The 15,452-nt window shown below is 42.9% G+C and overlaps 2 protein-coding genes across 3 annotated transcripts; one reads left to right on the top strand and one right to left on the bottom strand.

Annotated features, from left to right (window-relative positions):
• The first annotated feature begins 340 nt into the window (after window positions 1-340).
• ntmt1 (N-terminal Xaa-Pro-Lys N-methyltransferase 1) lies at window positions 341-5,326 on the top strand. Its single transcript, XM_061061215.1, has 4 exons — window positions 341-474; window positions 2,669-2,828; window positions 2,928-3,180; window positions 4,196-5,326. The coding sequence occupies exons 2-4, from the start codon at window positions 2,670-2,672 to the stop codon at window positions 4,450-4,452; spliced, it is 669 nt and encodes a 222-aa protein (XP_060917198.1). The 5' UTR covers window positions 341-474; window position 2,669; the 3' UTR covers window positions 4,453-5,326.
• Window positions 5,327-6,468: 1,142 nt separating this feature from the next.
• Window positions 6,469-15,270, bottom strand: ndor1 (NADPH dependent diflavin oxidoreductase 1). Of its 2 annotated transcripts, XR_009676295.1 has the most exons (16): window positions 15,172-15,270; window positions 14,167-14,306; window positions 13,969-14,046; window positions 12,792-12,889; window positions 12,613-12,711; window positions 12,307-12,408; window positions 11,995-12,189; window positions 10,957-11,084; window positions 10,488-10,699; window positions 10,089-10,196; window positions 8,973-9,087; window positions 8,313-8,459; window positions 8,084-8,202; window positions 7,752-7,846; window positions 6,715-7,140; window positions 6,469-6,570 (listed from the first exon to the last, which is right to left on the bottom strand). XR_009676295.1 is itself a non-coding variant. In XM_061061214.1 (15 exons), exons 2-15 carry the CDS (start codon window positions 14,299-14,301, stop codon window positions 6,996-6,998), a joined length of 1,776 nt encoding a protein of 591 aa, XP_060917197.1. In that variant the 5' UTR covers window positions 14,302-14,306; window positions 15,172-15,270; the 3' UTR covers window positions 6,671-6,995. The 2 variants fall into 2 exon arrangements, 1 of the variants encoding a protein (XP_060917197.1); XM_061061214.1 differs by lacking the exon at window positions 6,469-6,570 and having other exon boundaries at window positions 6,671-7,140.
• Window positions 15,271-15,452: the final 182 nt, after the last annotated feature.

Raw genomic sequence — 15,452 nt, 5'->3', positions numbered from 1 at the left:
TTCCTCTAAGGTCTCCTCCCAGTTTGGCCGAATTACTGGGAATTTCCAGAACATGTGAAAGTGGTCTGCCAGTTATTCTCCACATTTCCTCTTACGTAATGTAGACCCCTTCCAACCTCAGCTGTCTGTACACTTTGTATTTTAGGGGTTTTAAAATACCTGATATAATACCTTCAAACAGACCTCAGCTGGTGGAGGTGGACTGTACAGAGAACTCATCAAAGCAGTCTTCACGAGTCTTACTCAGACTGTAAATATCAGGGTCTCCACTAACCTTTCACCACCAGGTATGAGCACCGTGTTGGAGCGCAGTACAGAGTTCCTCCAGCAGGGGGCGTTGCTGTCTCTCCTCACGCTCAGAAACCCAAATAAGGAAATGACGTGGTGCGCGTGCAGAGATGGTCCCAAATAGAAAAGTGAAGCCGTGACACCGGGTCGAGGAGGGTGCTCGGACCTGGAGCTGAAACGAACCAGGTTAGTTTGATTGAAAATACTTTTATACAGTTAAGAAACACCTGAGATGTATATGATTTAACCGGAAAACGGAGGAGTTTGTTAGCGGCTAGCTTAGCTCGTCGGCTAAATGCTAATTACAACATCTAACTTGACACGTGTAGCCAGGGCCTAAAGCTTTTAATTACAATAAACAATAAATAAATACATTATTATCACTCGTATGTGAGGTATTAAACTCATATCATGACAGTTAAACGAAAAGTTTGGTTATTTGTCATCATTATTGTTAGCTTATAGCTTATTTCAAACTGTTAAATTAAACATTTTTATTGAGATTTAATTGCAGACAAATCAAAGTTCAGGATGTTTTAAATAGCATCAAACTGTGTGTAAATCACTGTAAAGATGACAGGGTGTCATTTAAGGACTGGTGCACTCGTGTTGATTCATAAAAGTGTTTAAAATTGCATTTAATTTGTGTTTAATGTGAAGATAATTCACAGCCCAAACACTGTATGAAGACACGTGTAGAAAACAAAGTTAAAACACTAGAAGCAAAACTAATACTGAACTTATAACAGGCTAAATCACTTTTATATCTAGAACAACTTCACAAAGTGGTTATAAACTAAAATAGATCAACATTTAACATAATGCAAACACACAACTAAACAATGAAAACAGTTATTAGAGAGCAGCAGATAGAAAAACGTGATCTGTATCTTGACTGTAAGAAAAGGCTCATGTAGTAATGTTGACACACGATTTTCCTCCTGCTGTGTTGAGATCACTATTCTTATTTTTTCAACAAAGACATGTCCTGCACTCTAATAATAAAAACACATGCTGTGAACAGACACATTATGATAAAAAGCAAGATGTTAAAGTTGACTTAAACTTTAAAAGTGTCCTGAAAATACAGCTCAAATCCTTTTTTATTTAACAACACTAAACGTGACTAACTTGTTTGTATGGCTTTAATTGAGATTGGGATTGAATCATGTAGCCTTATACATGAGAAAACAAACTTTCTAGTATCCAGACTCGCTGTGTGTCTGTAATGTTGGTCAGAGCCTCAGAGGGAATGTGTGCCCTCTGCTCTGCTCACCAGACGGGCGCTGACAGCTGAATTAGTGCCTAGTGTTGCCCAAATTTGGCTGCAGTCACCGCCTGCCCGTGTGTCTGTGACCTCTCCACCTGTCCTCCTCTCACCCTCTCTCTTAAACTTGTTGCAGTGGGAATGACAGAATATGGATGAATCAGCTCACGTGAAACATTAAGTCACCTGAACACAACACAGACGACGTCGGATACTAAACGCTTTCGCAGTACAACAAAGAACGACATGTCATTATTTATTTTTGGGCTTCTTTTGAGAGACAGGACGGTGGATAGATTAGAGAGAGAGAGAGAGAGATCTGAACCCAGGGCGCCCGCTTGGAGGACTGCAGCCCAGCGCCCCAATTTCACAGTTTTGTTGTTGTTTTATAAAGATATTTGTTGGGCCTTTTTGCCTTTTTATTAGACAGGACAGCTGAAGAGAGACGGGAAATGTTAGGAGCACAGAGCGGGGGGGGGGGGGGGGGGATGACATGCAGCAAAGGGCCGAGGTCAGGTTCAAAACCTATGGCCCACTGTGATGAGGACTATAGCCTCTGTACGTGGGGCGCGATACATAACCGCTAGACTATCCAGCGCACAGCGACTGTACAGCTTGTTACATGTTAGGGCTGGCCAAGTACTGTATCTCCATGGCAATAAAAGATGACACGATGCATGTCTGTAAAGAAGCAACAAAGTCAGCCTTAAGCCAGGTCTTCATGGGCCACTTTCCTAAATGTCACACAGGCACTTTTATTGACAGTCAGCTGCACAACGTCAACATGGACATGGGAATAAACGACCTGTTTGTGAAAAAAATTAATAACATTAAATAAAATGCTCCTTAGATTAAAAAACAGTACCTTTCCTTCTGCTGTGTTTGTTTTGAGTTTTGCTCAGAGAGGGAGCGAGGTGGAGCAGGGTGAAGAGGGACACACAGTGAGAGGAGAACTGGAAAGTTATTGTAATGTAACATAAAACTGTATTACCCTATGTCCCTTTTGAACTTATTTAATATCTCTTATAAAACTCCACATATGGGCATACACATATTTTACTTTGCAGTAGACAAGAAGTCAAATGTTACCGTGTTATTTGTGGACTCTGACAGGATGGGGGACATCGCAGAAAATGAGGGCAGCTTCTACTCTAATGCAGAGGGCTACTGGAAGGAGGTTCCCCCCACCGTGGATGGCATGCTGGGAGGATACGGCAGCATCTCCAGCATCGACATCAACGGATCCAAAGCTTTCCTGAACAAGTTCCTCGGCGTGAGTAACTCTTAAAAAAATAGTTGTATGCCGTTTCAAAGCCTTTCTAGTCGAAGGTAGCCGCTTGTGTTCACACATCTCTCTGCTCTTCGTTCTAAGGAAGGTGAGGGGAAGACGGGTACGGGCTGCGCTCTGGACTGTGGTGCCGGCATTGGGAGGATCACCAAGCGCTTACTGCTGCCGCTCTTCAAAACCGCTGACCTGGTGGACGTGACGCAGGAGTTCCTGGACAAAGCCAAGACGTACCTGGGGGAGGACGGAAAGAGGGTGGGGAACTACTTCTGCTGTGGACTGCAGGACCTTGTACCAGAGAGTGGGCGCTATGATGTCATCTGGATCCAGTGGGTCATCGGTGAGTCTCTATATCCGTGTTTCCATACCTGATGGTTGGTCATGACTCGGGACATGTTTGTCTTGACTAATCAGGACTTGACTTGATCTCAATATGTGACCTGACTTGAGACTTGTTAGTCCTGAATTAGGACTTGTTGGTGTTGACTTGGAAGCTGACCTGGGTTTTGGTCTTAACCTTGTCTTTTGCTTTGTGTGTCTTGACTTTGGTCTTGACCTGGGACCTGTTGGGTCTATGCTTCAGACTCGACGTCACATAGGCATACTTTTCTTGACTGTGAACTTTAATTATTAGTTTTTTGGCTGTTCTTCAGACTTGATATTATATTATATAATATATTGAGATTTGTTGGTCTTGATATGGGAGTGACATGGGGGACTTTTTCTGATTTCCTGGGACTTGGGTCTGGATCTGAGAAATGTTTGTCTTGTCTTGGGACTTGATGCTCTTTACATTAATCAATGATCTGCTGGTCTTGACCCAAAACTTGACATGGTTAATGATCCTCTCTTTGGTCTTGAATTGGGAGTTGACTTGGGACTTTTGGTTTTTGATTAGGGACTCAAAAAGTGACCAGCTAGTCCTGACTTGCAATATCATATTGTACTCTTAGGTCTGGATTCGGGACTTGATTTTTGACATATTGTTCTTGACTGAACTCTTGATTTGTTGCTCTTTACTTTGGACATGTTGATCCTCTTTGGGGTTGATTTTTGGCCTTGACTAGAACTTATGTTTGGATCTGTTGGTCTTGATTTTGACTTGAGCCCTTGGACTTGTTGATCTCCAGTTGGGACTTGATTTAGGGGTTCATTTTTCTTGACTTTTGACTGAACTCGGGATCTGATCCTGACTTTGGAGATGATTTGGGACCAACAGGACTTGGATCATGTTGGTTTTGACTTCTGACTTCTTCTTTAACTTGAGATTTTTTGATCATGACTCAGACCTTTTGGACTTAAATCTTAGACCCCTCTTCTCCATTAAACACCTTCCCTCCTGTTCTCCTTGTCAGGTCACCTGACGGACAATCACCTGGTGGAGTTCCTGCGTCGCTGTCAAAGCGCTCTGCAGCCGAACGGCCTCATCGTGATAAAGGACAATATTTCATATGAAGGCGTGGTCCCTGACGAGGTGGACAGCAGCGTGTGCAGAGACCTGGACATCGTTCACAGTCTGGTGGGCAGAGCGGGTCTCCGCATCGTCCACGAGGAGCAACAAATGGACTTCCCAAAGGAGATCTTCCAAGTCTACACTCTGGCTCTCAGATAGAGGACTTCAGGAGGAGGAGGGGGGGGGGGGGGGGGGGGGGGGGGGCATGTATACGAAGTGCTTCTTCTAGTCAGCGAGTCATTTATTATCTGCAGAGTGACTCGTTTAACTAGAACCGTCTTCATGTCTGGTGCGCCTTAAAGAGAACATTCAGGTGTTTTTAACCACAGCCCCATTTTTCCATACTTTGACGTCTAAATCAAGGCTGCCAGAATCTCCGATACTTGGATACTTTTTCATATCGCATAAATCCAAACTGTCCACTTTCTGGAGTTTGGTTGGACAGTTCCTTTAGTAATCACAGTTTCATATTCACCTTTTAAGCTTCTGCACACGGACAGTCGGCCAATAGGAACTCTTCTGCTGTTTGGAAATGGAGACGTCTCCTTCTTCCAGCTCTGTCGTCACCAGACCACAACCTGCGGCATCAATCTTACAGACTGTTTACACACTTTCATCACGCCACTCTGTATTTATTTATTACACGTGTTCAGTGTGGTGCCAAGTTCTCTGTCAGGGTGTGATGAGCTTCATTGGACTGACGGATGCTGGAAGCAGAGAGCGAGTCAGCTGCTTGTGGACTTTTTAATGTTGAACAGCTTATTGAAAACAGGTCAGTTTAGCTCTATGTTCTAACTCAGACTTTTAATTTTTCCTTAATTATTATTTATCTGTAGACACTGATGCTCGTCTAAAACTAAAAATCTAACTTAATGTTGATGACTGAATCAAGCAAAATGTTTTACATCCAACTTCTAAAGGTCCTAATTTAAACAAACTGTTTATATAATCAATGACTGAACTCATGAATTTTATGAACCTTGAATGATTCGTATGATATGGATTATTTTCACCAGTAAAAAATAAGAAGCTGCCTTGATGTTTTATTTGCTCATTTCCCCTAGTGTTTAAAATGAGTACTGCTGCCAAATTCAAAACATTGTAGAAAGCTGTCTCCCCTCACCCCCTCTCTAGAGTCGATGCTCACACAGGTCACCATGTGGTGAACACTGAAGCTTCAGTGTTTATCCAGCTCTGCATCAGTCTGTAAACCTTTCTGTGTTCTAACCTCTCTCCATTTTTCAAAAAGCATCTCCAATATTGATCCTAGTTTGAGCACGTTTCTGCTCGTGGAGCTTATTAGAAACATGCAGAGGCTTTTTAGGTCGGGTACAATCACTTCTATCTGAACCACTTCTCTTGCCCGCTTCCATCACTGCAACACCTGTTGACCTGATAACTGCTCTCATATCTGGCAAACAGAGGGGCGTCCAAAACAGCTGTGTGGGGGCGCCTTAAAACCGTCTACCTTCTCTGGTCCAAACAAATCCAGATCATTCAGGACCAGAATCTAAAGTTAGAAGGAGGACATACTGGCAAAGTTTACCCCAGTCAGTCAGGGCCAACTAGAGAGACTAGAGGGATGTCAATGTAGGAAAGTTTAGAAAACAAAATAATGAATAATCACATCAGCCTGATAATAATTAAAGATTATTTATTTATTTCATAGACTTAAATCAGATGTATGCTGCTTCATCATTGGTTCATTAGAGTGTTTACTCTGTCATCAAACACGTTTACATCATTAAGTTACAATTCAGTCACTCTGTAAGGTCATTTAGTTCACCTTGTTTCTAATATGTTTAACATTTTATTTTCTTCTTGGCATTTTTAGTAAATCAGTTTTAAATACAAAGAGAACGCCTTTCTTCTTGAGTTTCTTTATAAAGATTTCTTTTGGGCGGGCGCCTAATAGCCTAGCGATTATGTCAAGAACCTCATATACAGACACCTATAGTCTTCTTTGCAGCGACCGTGTGTTCAAATCCGACCTTGGCCCTTTGCTGCATGTCATCCCCCCCACTCTCTTGTCCCAACATTTCCTGTCTCTCTTCAGCTGTCCTGTCCAATAAAGGGAAAAATGTCCCGAGAAAATAATTAAAAAAAAAAAAAAAAAGGCTTTTTAAGCCTCCAGTGTAGAGGCAGGACAGTGGACAGAGTGGGGAATGACATGCAGGGAAGGACCCACAGGTCGAATTCAAACCCGGGCCACCTGCTTTGAGGACTACAGCCTCTGTATGTGGGGCGCGCACCACAACCACCGGCGCCCCAATTAGCCTCTTATTAGATGTGAAAATCACACAGCATATGAACATTTGACAGATGGTTATTTCTCTGGATTTTAGCTTCTTGTTTGGCAGACTGAAAAAGGCCCCTCACTCACTTTGACTGTTTTAAATCACGCGTCTCCATCATGTGAACTCTGAACAAGTTACTGTTTAACAATAAGTTGCTCTTTGGCCGAGTATAAGACACCTGTAGGAATATTTCTGATACCATTTGTTGATTATCAGACACTTCTTAAATAAGGCAATACTTCAAACTTTAACAGGGAGTCTCTTAAAGAGAGAGCAGTGAGTCGGACGGTATTTCCTCGATGTAACACATTTTTATCAAACGTGTTCAGAAACCTGGAGGATTTTACTTTAAATGTTTTGAGCCGTGAACTCAGCAGCAGTTTAATGCGACTCAAAGTGGTGTAATCAGGACCAGGTCTCACTCTGGAACCGGCCCGTCCTCTCCATGACCTCCAGCATCCGCTCGGCGTCCTCGGAGGAGACGCCCCCCTCCTGCTGGAACACCTCCTTCAGAGCGTCACACACGCTGTTGGGCATCTGTTTGGCATTCCTGCAGAGAAAGAGAAAGACCAACGTCGTGTTTTTTACAGTCACAGTCCCCTTTTGGACACAATAACGGAGAATCTCTGAGTAACTTTAAGATATCCTATGATGGGAAATTTAGTTTTACACTCTGTTGATGATCATGCTACACACACAGGCTGAAACACACAAACAGGATCCTGTGGACATGCACTGACGGAGAGATGTCAGAGTGAGGGGGCTGCACACAGCGAGCGCTCCTGAGCTTGCTGTCCTTGGTGGTGCTCAGGAAGTGAACTGTCACCTCTCCATCTACCATACCAATTTCCAGACTTGGTCCTTGAACCAGCGACCCTCCGGTTCCTAACCAAAGTCCCTACAGACTGAGCTGCTGCCGCCCCTTCAGCATGAAACACAAAAAACCAAAAGACTATCTTCATCTAAAAAATAAAGTGACCAGCTTTCTTTTAGGGATTTACTTTCGCTTAAATCTAAAATAAGGAAAAGAAATGTGTCACATTTCTGGGAAGATATCGCTTCATGTCCAGCGTGAACGAGCACGACCTGTTTCAGAGTTCACCAGACCAGAACCAGAACAAAATCCTGAAACACTGAAGTACAGCGACCCTTCAGACTCACCCTGCGATGTAGAAACAGGCGTTTTGATTGGCGATCAGGTTCCACAGAAGCTGAGCGTTTCCTCTCACTCGATGCTGCACGTACACCTTGTCCTCCTGGAAAATATTCAGTTTGATTATTAACAGAGGAGACTCAGACACCTCCACTGGGCTGCAGCAGGTAGCCAGGTGGAGTCAGTGCTGTATTATATTTTAAATATTGAAGTTTTAAAGTTATCACTGGCCCTTTGCTGCATGTCATCCCAACATTTCCCAGGGAGAAAGAGAGAGAGAGAGAACGGGGAACGACGTGCAGGAAACTGACATGTGTGATGAGTGTTTTATGGCTCTGACCTGATCTCTTGAGAAAGCAGTGAAGAGCGTCAGGTGTCCGGCCTTCGTCATCTCCTCCCACTCCGACCTGAAGTAGAAGTCTTTGGACTTGGAGCGACAGCCGAAGAACAAAACATTACCTTGACAACGAGGGAGACAAAGACGAGGAGCGTGAGGAGATTAAATTTAGTTCCAGAATAAATTTTAAAAAACGAGAAAAGTAAAAAAGACTGAAAGTAAAAGTTCTCACCATGTTTGCCCTCCGCGCTCCGCTCCTGTACAGCCGACATGAACGGAGCCACACCGGTCCCCGGGCCGACCATGATCACAGGAGTGTCTGCGTCTTTAGGGAACTTCATAGTGCCCTTCTTCACCCACAGAGGAACAAAAGTCTCCCCTGGAAGAAAGTTTACAACAACACGATAAGATCTCACAAGGTTTTCATTTCATTTGTAATGCCAAGTTACTGTAAACTCAGAAGGTTGTTACTCTCCAAACTATGCAAAGATGACAACATATCGGTATTTAAAAATGGCCCTCTTCTCATCCTGCCTGGCCCTTGTGGGTGTCATTACCCAAAGAGACCACACGAGGGTGTCAGCGTGCCAGCGCTCATCTCTGTCAAGTACTGATTGGTCTGTTGTCTCTGACGTCCTCCATCTGTTGTTTGTAAATGTGTGCATGGTCTGCATGGACTGTGGAACTGAATCCCCCTCTGGGATAAATAAAGTCTAAAGTCTAAGTGAACAGCTGATTCCAGTACCATCTTAAACTCCTCCCAGTGAGTGAGTGTGCAGCAGAAACTGTTCATACGATCTGTTCCTGCAGAAGCTGCTGCAGGGAGAGTGTTGTCATATCTGTGTGTACGCTCGTATGTAACCAACAGACCAAAGGGGGCATGCTGTGAGACCTTGTTCAGGGTCCAGGGAGGCCAACCAGGTGGAGCAGAGACCTGTTCGTGGTTTATGCATTTTGGTTTTGTAGCGGACTACAGCGACGAGAATCTGCAGCCTGTTTGGATGAGCCTGAGGAGAGAGGGAACAAAAACAAGATGTCACTGTGATTTATCGTGTTTCAATCTGTGAATCAATAACTTTTATTTACATGTAATTATTTTTTTTTTTAGAAGTTAAAGGGGGAGTATGTTGCTTTTAAACCTGGGCCCCATATTTGATTTATTTTGGGGTCTAAATTACTTACAGGTAAATTACACACGAGGGAAAATTTTGGGTGAGTTTTCCTGCACGTTAAAGTCCCCAAATAAACGATTCACTTGTGCACAGAATAATAATAATAATGGGAACTCCTTCAGGCTCAATAGGGTCCTCACTCTGAGGTCAGTGCTCGGGCCCTTAATATATCATCATCAATAAAATAGACATCAGCATCCAAACCATCCTAAATATCATCATCATCAATGTTTTTTTTAGCTTTTCCTAAGGTTCAAAGGGACTCTGCAGATCGAATGGAGTTTGGTAGTTTGTTCCACCACCGGGGGGCGACAGAGGAGAAGAGTCTAGCTGAACGCCGATGCGGAGCTGGCTAAACACTGAAGCTTCAGTGTCCACCACATGGCAACATGCGTGAGCATCGACTCTAGAGAGGAGGGGGAGGGGGGAAACAGTTCTCTACAATGTTTAGATTTTGAACTGCAGTACCAATTTTAAACACTAGGGGTCAGAGTTACATATTGCTCCTCTAAAGAGAGCTTTGTGACAGCTGTTTCTGGTTAAGAATAATCATCTCCCTCTCAAACACAAAGGTGTATCTCTGTAGGGATCCTTTAGTTATATATTTCAGACACTTAGAATAACAATCTGAGCCTGTCAGGGATTTTAAACAAGTTACAGCCACTACAGCAGGTTTTGTAGCCGCAGGCTGAAACATTCAACTGGAAAAGTTACAAAAAAATGTAGCACCTTATATTTATTTAGTCCCCAAAACATGTAAAAGAAAAAGAAACATAAGGCCAGGTTTAAGGAGAATATAGTTCAACTTTGAGTATTTCTCTTGAGTGGTGAAGTACCTGCAGAGAGGAGGCGATGGAGAACGAGCGAGGCTGAATCTCTGGGAACAGATCCAGCAGGTAGTCTGCTTTGAGTTCTGCTGTGGTGTGTGGGAAATCTGACAACACCTGCAGCAGAGGAGGAGAGAAGAGTATGATACGCTCAATAAGGATGTCCATCTTTCAAAGCCTCTAATGGTTCAAATCTGTAGATCTGGACATGATTGGCTCCCTTGGGGGTAGTTAGTAAGATGTAGGGGCAGAAGCCAAAGATGGCTGAATAAATACAGACTTTTCTGATTTAAAGCAGGAAGGAATATTTTCATGACATCACAGCAATTAAAAAGATACAAAAACACACAGAGGGGCTGTGAAATAAATCAGAGTCACTAGACGTCACAGGGTAACGGTAGTCATCACCTCCAGCGCGGTGCGTCGCAGGCGGTTGCAGTATCCGTGCAGGTCGTCTTGTCCGGCCGCCGAGCTGAACTCTTGCAGCTTTTCTCGCTCCAGCTCGTTGGTGGAGAAGGTGGACAGCAGCTCGAAGAAGGAGCGGCGAGGCACAGCGGCGATGTCCAGGTATGTCTCCATCAGGTGGCGCACCGAGCACGGCTGAGGGAGCCTGGCTGGAACTGAGAAGAAAGATACAGAAGAGATTCATCATCATCATGAAACCATTATGTTACCATCAAGAGTTCAATTTATGCATTTTTAAACAGATCAAGACCGTCAAAGGGAATAGGTTTCCACATTCTTGGAACGCTCTTACTGCTCTTACATCTGAATCCAGTCACAAGTTTACTCATGAAGAGATTCTTTACTACGAACACAAAGTTCTGAATTATGCACACTGTGAAACAAAAAAAAAAAAACACAAAAACATCCCAACCTGCCGTGTTGTCTGCGGCTCTGATGGTGAATCTATCCTCTGGATTTAATCTCAGCATCTGACAAAACAGCTCGACGTCCTCAGGTGAGTTATGAGGATGCATCATCACCACGTCACCGGCAGTAAACCTGCATCGCAAAACCACAACGAACACAATGAGTCTGAAGAGGCTTTAAAACTTTTACTTTGTGTTCAACAGATGAAAGAAGTAAATGAAGAATAGTTTGTGTGCTGCATCTGCCAAATATGCTACAACGCACCCTTAAAGGAGCATTATGTAACTCTGACACCAAGTGTTTAAAATGGGTACTGCAGTTGATATTCTAAACAACATAGAGAGCTGTCTCTCCCCCCTCCTCTCTAGAGTCGATGCTCACACAGGTCACCATGTGGTGAACACTGTAGCTTCAGTGTTTATCCAGCTCTGCATCGGTCTGTAAACCTTTCTGTGTTCTAACCTCTCTCCATTTTTCAAAAGCATCTCCAATATTGATCCTAGTTTGAGCACGTTTCTGCTCGTGGAGCTTATTAGAAACATGCAGAGGCTTTTTAGGTCGGGTACAATCACTTCTATCTGAACCACTTCTCTTGCCCGCTTCCATCGCTGCAACACCTGTTGGTTTGACCTGATAACTGCTCTCATATCTGGCAAACCGAGGGGCGTCCAAAACGGCCGTGTGGGGGTCGCCTTAAAAACGGCTACCTTCTCTGGTCCAAACAAATCCAGATCATTCAGGACCAGAATCTAAAGTTAGAAGGAGGACATACTGGCTGCTGCATTGTTGTCAGAGAAGCCAGCACTTCAACATGTTTCATTAATGTCTGATCATATAGTAAGATCACTTTATCATCTCACTCACTACACATCTCACTGGACCTTTAATTAACATTTCAAAGACTGCTTCGGGCGATATTCAGAGCTGAGTGTGTCCCAGATTGTGTCACAGTATTTCAGCACCTACAAACCTTTTTTGTTTAGCAATAATCAGAAACGTAAAAAGTTCATTACATGTTGGTGGCAGATGTTGTGTTACTCACTCGATGTTGGATCCGGTGATATCAAACTCGATGAGCCTCACTTCCTGAAAGTGCGACTCGGCTGTTACTCGTCTGTTTGACACAAGTCTGCAGGGGAAGGGACGAGACTGAGAGGGGACATCAGGACTCTGCAGCCGGTCTTCTGTCTTCTCGTTCACATCATCCAGGAAGTGGAAAGTGTACGACGGAGGGAGTCTGACGCAGAAACCAAGAAATAAACCCAACGGATTAGAAGTTAACAGGAGACAATGATGGGACAAACTTTCAAACTGAACATGCCACAGCAGACGGAGATATCAGTGTGAGACTCACGGTTCATCTTCCCTCAGAGGGGTCACATCAGACAGAGACGGGTACACAGCAAACACCTTCACCCAGAACGATCCGAGCCACGGGTCGATCACAGCGTCCGACCTGATGCAGACATATCAGGAGGTGAATAAGACACAGAATCCCAGAGAAATGTCCAAACGTTTTCTGGCACGACACCGCCTTCATTGTAACATGTTTGTGTAGAACCAGAGAGGACTGTAAGTCTGGAGTTTGGAGACAGATGTTGTCCAGGATAGGCTACTCTCTGACATTTCTTAAAGGTCCAATCAGTAAGATATTTCTCACCCGAGGTCGTGCTGGTCGTCTGCCAGTCCAGCGGGCAGCAGAGCGCTCGCCCCGAGCTGCAGGAGGCGTTTATGAAGCTTCTTTGCCACAAAGTTAAACCTGACGACACAAGAGGTTAATGCTTCTATAAAAACGAGGACAGTGAATGTGTGCGGAGAGAACACGGGAAGAGGACTGACTTGGGATAAGAGGAATCCCCCAGACCCAGCACGGCACAGTCCAGCCGGCTCAGAGACCCAGCAGGTAAAGACTTCCTGAAGACAAACCTCCAGAAGTTCTGTGACGGGAGAAGACATGGACAGAAAACAAATGTATGGATATTTATATCCATATCATATTATTATATTTGATGTATCTGTCTTCATTTAAAAAAATAAGACATTTTTACAAACTCAAGAAGTGAAGATTGAAGCCGCTGGGTTGTCACAAATGAATACCACAATTTGAACTTTGATACAATTTTATTAAAAAATCCAACAATATCAATAACTGACTTGATACCATGGCAACGAAACTTGAAGTCCTGGGCACCAACACTGAGTCATTTCTAGTTTTCAATCAACAAAAATTGCAGGTGAACTCCTGCACATTGTCTAAACTGCACAAAAATGTCGGCAAGGTTTGTTAATGAAACGTGGCTGACATATGTGAGAAATTTAGACAATAATCACTCGCCCTCTCTCTCTCTCTCTCTCTTTGGCCACGGCAGCTTCTGGTCAAAATATGACTCAAGAGTTGAATTTACTTTTAAAGCTTTGGTACTTTTTTTTATACTTGTTGTTAAAGTTAAAGACTGTATCGTTTTCAAACACGTGGTACTGAAAGTATCAGAATATGAAGAATTTAAACAACTTTAGAAACACATCCATATTCAAACACATCTGAGCGTTTCAGCGTTAAATTCTGATCACGTCTGGGTTTCAAAAAAAAAAGTTGATTCAGATGACATCACTGCATTTAGCTTGTGGGGTTCAAATATCTGCACAGAACGTTTGGTGCTTAGCTCAGCTCTGACGTGCAGATTTACCTCTTCAACTTGTACAGGAGCAAGCTGTGACAACGCTGAGCATTAAGAACAATCAACAGCAGCAGGGCCCAAAATAGAGGCAGCTAATATAGCTAGCTAGCTTCTCCTTTTCCTTTTAACTTTCTCTGTTAGAGTTTAATGCCCCCTAAAAAAGTGTTTTTGAGTGAATATATTCTATTTTCTTTCCTCCTCTGACAGCATCGACGTCATCTGTGTCTTTTGCGAACAATCACATTTATAGACCAGACAACTAATCAGTGGATCGAGAAAAATAATGAGAAGACCAAAAGTTAATGAAAAAATCATCGTTGCAGCCGTCGTTTCTTTACCTTCATATTGTCTGGAGGGTCTCCTTGTCCGGTGGTGGAGCAAACAAAGACAACCAGAGACTCTGAGATCAGGTTGGCCTGAGTGAAGAGGAAACAATGAAGAGAGGAAACATGAGGGGTAACCTGTACATGATCTACACCTGACCGTCCAAACAGATGAGTAGAGGGTGAAACCCCCCTCCCCCACCTCACACTCACCACGTTGTAACCGTCCAGAGGAAGAACTTGAACCTTCATCTTCCTCCTCTGAGCCTGGCGACCGATCCTCTGAGCCGTGTCCTGAGCCGTCCCAGTCTGACTCCCGAACAGGACCAGCAGAGTCGGCGTCGACATGATGACTGGAAGAAAGAAAAAAAACAGTCATAACTTAATAAAGGAAATGCCTTCATCTTTAGACTAGTTCTCAGGTTTTTCACTCTGCCTCATTTGTTTCTTATAAGACCAAACTCGGCAAAACATATTTAGATCATAATTCATGTTCAACAACTTCCTGACACACGATCAATAAGCAGTAATTAGGAGGGAAAACTCTTAGTGAATGACCTGTTAGCTATTTATTATGGTAGAATAAAGTGCTAATAACCCCTTAATAATGACTAATAAGGAGCCAGTATGGTACTAATAAGCACGCTAATAAGCAAGTAGTTAATGGTGAAGTTATGACCATAATAGTAATAAGGATGACAACAAATGTTCATTTATAAATAACTTAAAATCATAGAAATTCATCCAGCAAAAGTGTTTAATATTAAATAAAACAAGTGGAACATCCTTTCTTATTATTAATAAACCATTGTCCATAAACTACTGTCAGTATTTTAATTAATCTTTAACTTGATTTAGCTCTTTCAGATGATCATCTGTTTGGGGAACTCTGAAATGTAGTTTTATAATACATTTAGAGACTTTTCTCTTATTTTCATGTGTTTTCCATGACTGGAGAATTGATTTAACTGTTTTATAAGTCTCCCAGGACGCGTTGGGACCTTGTTTCTAAGATGACATGTCTTATTATAGTTAATAAAAGACTGAAACGTAGATAAATAACATCCCGCTTACACAACATCACTGAATGGTTAGCAGTTAGCTGCTAGCAGGCTAGCTAGCTGTCCAGGAAACATGCTGATTAATATTTGTTCGCTTGAATATTTTCTACAATAAAATCATCTTTAATGAGAGAATCACATTCAATATGATACTTACGCTGACTGTCGTCGTCAACAAGAGTCTGAAAAGATTATAAAAGTGATAAATAACTCTACTCACTAAAGCAACGGGCTGCTCTTACAACATGAACGTCACACTTTACGGCAGCACTCCGTGATTGGCTCTTCCGTTAGTGGTACGTTTATGTTGCACAAGGAAAATCGGAAATTTCTTTGTGGAAATTCACGGCAGAAATTGCGTTCAATGGCTCCCCAAATATGCGGTTTAAATACATTTTTCATGTAATGACATATAATGAATGTATTTATGATGATGTT

Source organism: Labrus mixtus, chromosome 17 (genome assembly GCF_963584025.1).
Source record: "Labrus mixtus chromosome 17, fLabMix1.1, whole genome shotgun sequence".
NCBI classification, from domain to species: domain Eukaryota; kingdom Metazoa; phylum Chordata; class Actinopteri; order Labriformes; family Labridae; genus Labrus; species Labrus mixtus.
The sequence above is the reverse complement of the archived record's forward strand: the minus strand, read 5'-3'. Positions and strand labels throughout refer to the sequence as shown.

Bases quoted from the DNA above. Each gene is read 5' to 3' on its own strand.
- ntmt1 (XM_061061215.1), top strand. From the start codon at position 2,670: ATGGGGGACATCGCAGAAAATGAGGGCAGCTTCTACTCTAATGCAGAG. The intron at 2,829-2,927 runs GTGAGTAACTCT...CTTCGTTCTAAG, and splicing joins TCCTGAACAAGTTCCTCGGC to GAAGGTGAGGGGAAGACGGG. The intron at 3,181-4,195 runs GTGAGTCTCTAT...TCTCCTTGTCAG, and splicing joins CTGGATCCAGTGGGTCATCG to GTCACCTGACGGACAATCAC.
- ndor1 (XM_061061214.1), bottom strand. From the start codon at position 14,301: ATGTCGACGCCGACTCTGCTGGTCCTGTTCGGGAGTCAGACTGGGACG. The intron at 8,460-8,972 runs GTCTCACAGCAT...ACTTTCTTCCAG, and splicing joins CTCCCTGGACCCTGAACAAG to GGGAGACTTTTGTTCCTCTG. The intron at 8,203-8,312 runs GTGAGAACTTTT...CTCGTTGTCAAG, and splicing joins GAGCGCGGAGGGCAAACATG to GTAATGTTTTGTTCTTCGGC.